Source organism: Pristiophorus japonicus, chromosome 3 (assembly GCF_044704955.1).
Source record: "Pristiophorus japonicus isolate sPriJap1 chromosome 3, sPriJap1.hap1, whole genome shotgun sequence".
Lineage (NCBI taxonomy): Eukaryota > Metazoa > Chordata > Chondrichthyes > Pristiophoridae > Pristiophorus > Pristiophorus japonicus.
This window is the reverse complement of record NC_091979.1, coordinates 250072959-250080010: the sequence shown is the minus strand read 5'-3', so window position 1 is coordinate 250080010 and position 7052 is coordinate 250072959. Positions and strand designations below refer to the sequence as shown.

At 42.8% G+C, this 7052-nt stretch overlaps 1 protein-coding gene across 1 annotated transcript in view; it reads left to right on the top strand.

The window, feature by feature from the left end:
- The first annotated feature begins 2741 nt into the window (after window positions 1-2741).
- Window positions 2742-7052, top strand: part of cusr (Copper-only SOD repeat protein) — a 171396-nt gene continuing 167085 nt past the window's right edge. The window contains exons 1-2 of the mRNA XM_070876507.1: window positions 2742-2793; window positions 3007-5089. Of these exons, the coding sequence (XP_070732608.1) occupies window positions 2754-2793; window positions 3007-5089 (2123 nt within the window). The 5' untranslated portion in view covers window positions 2742-2753. The remainder of the gene's footprint in view (window positions 2794-3006; window positions 5090-7052) is intronic.

Genomic DNA, 7052 nt, shown 5'->3' with positions numbered 1-7052 from the left:
CACAATATTCCAGGTGAGGCCTCACCAAGGCCCTGTGCAACTGCATTAAGCTCCCTGCTCCGATACTCAAATCCCCGAGCTATGAAGGCCAACATTACATTTGCCTTCTTCACAGCCTGCTGTACCTGTATGCCAACTTTCAATGACTGATGAACCATGACCCCCAGGTCTCATTGCACCTCCCCCTTTCCTAATCTGCCGCCATTCAGATAATATTCTGCCTTCGTGTTTTTGGCCCCAAAGTGGATAACCTCACATTTATCCACATTATACTGCATCTGCCATGCATTTGCCCACTCACCTAACCTGTCCAAGTCACTCTGCAGCCTTTTAGCGTCCTTCTCACAGCTCACACCGCCACCCACTTTAGTGTCATCTGCAAACGTGGAGATATTACACTCAATTCCTTCATCTAAATCATTAATGTATATTGTAAAGAGCTGGGGTCTCAGCACTGAGCACTGTGGTACTCCACTAGTCACTGCCTGCCATTCTGAAAAGGACCCATTTATCCCGACTCTCTGCTTCCTGTCTGCCAGCCAGTTCTCTATCCACGTCAGTACATTACCCCCAATACCATGTGCTTTGATTTTGCACACCAATCTCTTGTGTGGGACCTTGTCAAAAGCCTTTTGAAAGTCAAAATACATCACATCCACTGGTTCTCCCTTGTCCACTCTACTAGTTACATCCTCAAAAAATTCCAGAAGATTTGTCAAGCATGATTTCTCTTTCATAAATTCATGCTGACTTGGACCGATCCTGTCACTGCTTTCCAAATGCACTGCTATTTCATCTTTAATAATTGATTCCAGCATTTTCCCCACTACTGATGTCAGGCTAACTGGTCTATAATTACCTATTTTCTCTCTCCCTCCTTTTTTAAAAAGTGGGGTTATATTAGCTACCCTCCAATCCATAGGAACTGATCCAGAGTCTATAGAATGTTGGAAAATGACCACCAATGCATCCACTATTTCTAGGGCCACTTCCTTAAGTACTCTGGGATGCAGACTATCAGGCCCCGGGGATTTATCAGCCTTCAATCCCATCAATTTCCCTAACACAAGTTTCCGCTTTATAAGGATATCCTTCAATTCCTCCTTCTCACTAGACCCTCAGTCCCCTAGTATTTCCAGAAGGTTATTTGTGTCTTCCTTCGTGAAAACAGAACCAAAGTATTTGTTTAACTGGTCCGCCATTTCTTTGTTCCCCATTATAAATTCACCTGAATCTGACTGCAAGGGACCTACGTTTGTTTTCACTAAGCTTTTTCTCTTCACATATCTATAGAAGCTTTTGCAGTCAGTTTTAATGTTCCCAGCAAGCTTCCTCTCATAATCTATTTCCCCCCTCCTAATTAAACCCTTTGTCCTCCTCTGCTGTATTACAAAATTCTCCCAGTCCTCAGGTTTGCTGCTTTTTCTGGACAATTTATATGCCTCTTCCTTGGATTTAACACTATCCTTAATTTCCCTTGTTAGCCACGGTTGAGCCATCTTCCCCGTTTTATTTTTACTCCAGACAGGGATCTACAATTATTGAAGTTTATCCATGTGATCTTTAAATGTTTGCCATTGCCTATCCACCGTCAACCCTTTAAGTATCACTCACCAGTCTATTCTAGCCAATTCACGTCTCATACTATCGAAGTTACCTTTCCCCAAGTTCAGGACCCTGAATTAACTGTGTCATTCCCCATCTTAATAAAGAATTCTACCATATTATGGTCACTCTTCCCCAAAGGGTCTCGCACAACAAGATTTCCTAGATTGACAGCTCTGAAACAAAGAAAATAACTTGCATTTACCTTTCACGACCTCAGGACATCCCAATCCTGTTGCAGCCAATGAAGTACTTTTGAAGTATGGTCCCTGTTGTAATGTAGCAATTTGCACACAGCAAGCTCTCACAAACAGCAGTGGAATAAATTACCAGATCATCTGTTTTTGGTGTTGGTTGAGGGATAAATGTTGACCAAGTCACCAGGAGAACTCCCCTGCTCGTCTTGGTGTGGGGCTATAGGATCTTTTAAGTCTATCTGAGAGGGTGGACGGGACCTCCGTTTAACATCCCATCGCAAAGGTGACAGTATTGCACTAGATTATGTGTTTAAGTGGGGTTTGAATACATGACTTTTTGTTCCAGAGGTGAGAATGTTATCTTATGGCAAGGCTAATACTTTGCATCACGCTCCCTTTTGCAACCGCATGAAGAAAAATACAAATATATTTCCCTGAAACGCAGATTTCATGGTGATGTTCTGCATGCATGTCTGCCGTCCGTTTTCATTCTGTCTGGTTTAATGATTCATGCAGCGCGCAGCCCAGCATAACCTGGAAATCAGCCCCACAGAAAGTTATGAGCCACTGGTGACTTAATTCACAGCTGGAGTTACTGTTAAACTACAAAAAAACAACAGTATTCAACGGTTCAGAAAAAACGGGGGCACTGGCAATTCTACCAATATTGGGTTGACATAAATGAACATATCCTTGTATGAAAAAATATGTTTTCCAATAAAAAAAAGGCACAGGTTATGTTAAATTAAATTAAACAACATAAAAACAAGCTTTAAAATCTTCCATCTTTGAAAACCACATACAGATAGCCACAGCCACCGAAGTGGGCTGAGCAATATTTCAGCGACCCAATCGCAAGACAGTTATTCGAATGAGCCGAGCTATAAAACCGACTCGTGAAAGTTACGTCGAGTCCACATACATTGTATGATTCATTGGAGCCCCGTGGTCATGGCTTTAATATGGAGTGTGCTGTTTGTTGCAGCGTTCGGTAAGTAATCTTTATTCTTGACAGTACTTCAACTTGATTTTACAATACTTTTCTTTGAGATGCCTTGCCTTGTCAGGAATAAAACAATACTTCAGTGTTGCTTCCTTTCAGACTATTTTTGAACAGTTAACGTGAATGGATGTTGTTTTGTCAAGGAAGCTTTTATACCACAGCGCCAGGACGGAAAATAATTCCATTTTACTTTTTTTAAAGGATTGGTATCTTCCGAACGCTACATCGCTGATATAAACATGGTAGGAATTCGGGGAACAGTGGAGTTTAACACCACTTCTCAGTGGATCATAATAAATTTGCCGGCGACTTGCGGCCAATTTAACATTTCCTTGCATGAATTCCCAGTCATGTACGGCAATTCCGAGGACCCCTGCAACGAGTCAAACATCGGTGAGAAAATTTATGGATTCATGGCGAACAGTTCGAATGAGGCACTGATGGAGAGCCGGCTTTTTCAGCTCAAATCTAACCTCTCCGATCTGTCAGTCATTATCGAGGGCTGTGGAAACGCAAGTAAAGCGTGCGGCACTGTAAGGAAAGTTGGGAACACCAAGACCTGGCAGGGGAAATTTTTCTCCTCCATAGCCGGAGACGTCTACATCCGCCAGAATGATGGAGAGAGCTGGGCAAGGATACTGACCGATCTGATGGCGATTAACGACAGCGAGTTGGAAATGAACGTGTCTCTCTACCTGCAAGTCGGGGCAGCGAGCTGTACCCCACCAGCACAGATCAACGGGCCAAACAATTGGACATTGCTTGGCACGTTCAAAGTGGGCACCCCTTTAAATCCTGTAAAAAGTCGCAGTGATGGAGTCACACTACTAGACAGGAACCCCAAACAATTCCTGTACATGTACGATGGCACCGAGTGGTCTTGCACTGAAGTTCGGGCGGTAGAAGTAAAGCAGGTCTGGGCTTACATAGATATGAATGCTGTCAAAGGAATTTTCAAGTTTCGTCAAGTTTCCCCATTTGACACCACGGACTACACTGTGTCTCTGATGAATCTGCGGCAGCAGGCTAGTGCTTATCATGTCCACAATTTCCCAGTGCCTCAGCGCCGTACTCGAGATGATCAGCTTTGTGGAAATGATAATGTAGGAGGGCACTGGGATCCATTTGGGAAGGTTTCTTCCAGTCCTTCCTATCCCCGACACACAAATGAAACGCATGATCAGTATGAAATAGGGGACTTGAGTGGAAGACATGGCTTTTTAAAAGGACTGGACAAGTTTGAAAGCACTTTTCAGGACTGGAATCTCCCATTGTTTGGGCAGAATAGCATTGTTGGACGTTCTGTAGTTGTCCACCACCCCAATTCAACTCGATGGCTGTGTGCTACAATTGGATACCCTGGAGAAGTCATAACAGCAGTAGCCATATTTAAGAGCCCAGTGGCAGGAAGAATCATTTTTCGACAGCTGAAAAATAATCCCTATTCAGATTTATCCATTTTTATGGACCTTTCTTATGCCAGCTCATCTGTCGCTACAACAGTTGATCACCTTTGGCACGTTCATGAATATCCCATCAGTTCTGAGTTGGATTCTGACTCAAACATTTGCTTAAGTACCAAGGCTCATTTTAACCCTTTCAAAGTAGATGTTGGTAGTAAGTATAACATGGAGTGTAGCCCGGACTGCCCTTTCCGATGTGAAGTTGGTGACTATGCTAAGAAACATAAAACAATAAAACTCACCAACCTTACCGGAGCAGTAGACACCAAGTACTTCTTTACTGATCGTACTTCAGCACTTGCTGGGCCACTGTCCATTGTTCCTCGGTCAGTGGTCATTCATGGAAAAAATCACGTATCCTCTCGCTTAGCTTGTGCTAATGTAACTTTTCTTCGTCCAGCTTCAGTGGACATAGATTCATGGAAGGGTGTTGGAACAGTAAATGGAAATGTGAGATTTGAACAACTTTCTGATTTGGACCGTACTATTGTGTATGTTAAACTAACAGATCTGAATGGTGAAGCAGGAACTTACAACATCCACACACTTCCCATCAAAACCGATTCATCCAGCACCAATGCTTGTTCTGACACTAGTCTTAATGGCCGTTACAACCCATTCCCTGTGAATAGATCTTTGTACCCTGAGCCAGGCAATGGTACAGTTGATCAGTATGATGTTGGTGATATCAGTGGGAAATTTGGAACACTGACTGGTCTGAACCAAACAACTGAAAAGTACATGGACAGGAACATGCCCTTGTTTGGAACTCACAGCATTGTAAGACGCTCATTGGTTATTTATCAAGCAAACGGATCACGGTAAGTTCTACAAACATCAATTTTCCTGCTGCTTGAGGCTGATTCACTACTCTTCTCAATACTCTAGACATTTTAGGCTTTGAATTTTAGGTATCCAAAAGTATATTTTCGTTTCTCCCAATTTACTTCTCTCTTCAAAAAGGTGTCTTAAACAGGGATACCATTCCATGGGCACTGGCAGCTAGCTACTCACTACCTTGCCCAAGTGGCTGGTCTTTTTATGTGTAAGCCCAGATAGTGAGTGACAGCAACTGACTGAACTTTGGGCCGTGTTCTAGCCCAATCCTGTTTTGATCCAACCATGCATACTTTCCATCAGAGATCACTGGATGGAGATTTGGAATGAAAGCCCTGGCTGATAGGTCTCCTGCTAACTTTGAAGCATTGGTTCAACTGTGCTGCCATCCTGTGAAATCTGATAACAACACAAACTAGGGATCAATCATCGGACTTTCTTGATCTGTATGGCTCAATGGATTTCAAAGTTGGGGAGAAGTTAAACGAAAAGGTGGGAGTTTAGCATTGCAGGTACAGCAAGTGATCAGGAAGGCCAATGGAATCTTGGTCTTTATTGCAAAGGGGATGGAGTATAAAAGCAGGCAAGTCTTGGTACAGTTATACAGGGTATTGGTGAGGCCACACCTGGAATACTGCATGCAGTTTTGGTTTCCATACTTACGAAAGGACATACTTGCTTTCGAGATAGTTTAGAGAAGGTTCACTAGGTTGATTCTGGAGACGAGGGGGTTGACTTATGAGGAAAGGTTGAGTAGATTGGGCCTCTACTCATTGGAATTCAGAAGAATGCGAGGTGATCTTATTGAAATGTATAAGATTATGAGGGGGATTGAGAAGGTGGATGCAGAGAGGATGTTTTCGCTGATGAGGGAGACTAGAACTAGAGGGCATAATCTTAGAATAAGGTGCCGCCCATTTAAAACCGAGATGAGGAGAAATTTCTTCTGAGTTGTAAATCTGTGGAATTCGCTGCCTCAGAGAGCTGTGGAAGCTAAGACATTGAATAAATTTAAGACAGAAATAGACAGTTTCTTAAACGATAAGAGGTTACGGGTAGCGGGCAAGGAAGTGGATCTGAGTCCATCAGTCAGATCAGCCATGATCTTATTGAATGGCGGAGCAGGCTCAAGGGGCCATATGGCCTACTCCTGTTCCTATTTCTTACATTCTGGAATAAGAACATAAGAATATAATGCAGATCACTTGGCCTTGCATTCTGGAATGCTAAACTCCTACCTTTTTGCTTAACTTCTCCCCAACTTTGAAAAGCCTACAATCTAATTCTTCTAACGTGCCATTTGTTAACTCCTCTAATTATTTTCCTGTTGCTCTTTGGTGTCTGTTTATGAATCTGTGATGTGTCATGGGATATTTACTATGTTAACTGTTGTAATGTTGTAATTCCACTCCCTGTATCTAATTTTAAATCAACAACAGCATAAGCCTGCATTCGAGCCAGGAGGGAAAGTTGCCTTCAGCTGATTTGCACATATTTTATAAGGCTGAGTTCACCTGTTTGAACTGGGCAGACCTAGTGGTTTGAAATGACTGTTTTCAAGGCTGCTCCCATTGTCAGATGTAGGACTTATCCACTAATAACAATGTAAGTACTGACTGTGAGATGGAGACTGGCACTAGTGAGTTAAAAGCAATAGGTCAGTGTGGTCCGTAATATGATGGACCTATTCTACCTGTACCCCTCAAAAGATAAGTTCAAACTGCTGCTATCATGTGTTTTACTCACTAGCACCTTAAATGCTGGCTTTAAACAGGAATGTATTTAACATGTTATCGAATGAAGTGCTTGCTAATTGTGATACCAGCTGTTAACTTTCGCTATGGGTGGGGAGGTGAGGACTGGCAGAGATTCCATTAGATAGAGAGAGTCAAGGAATTGGGTGAAGACCGACACAGACTTGGGGTGCAGAGTATGCATGCACAGTGC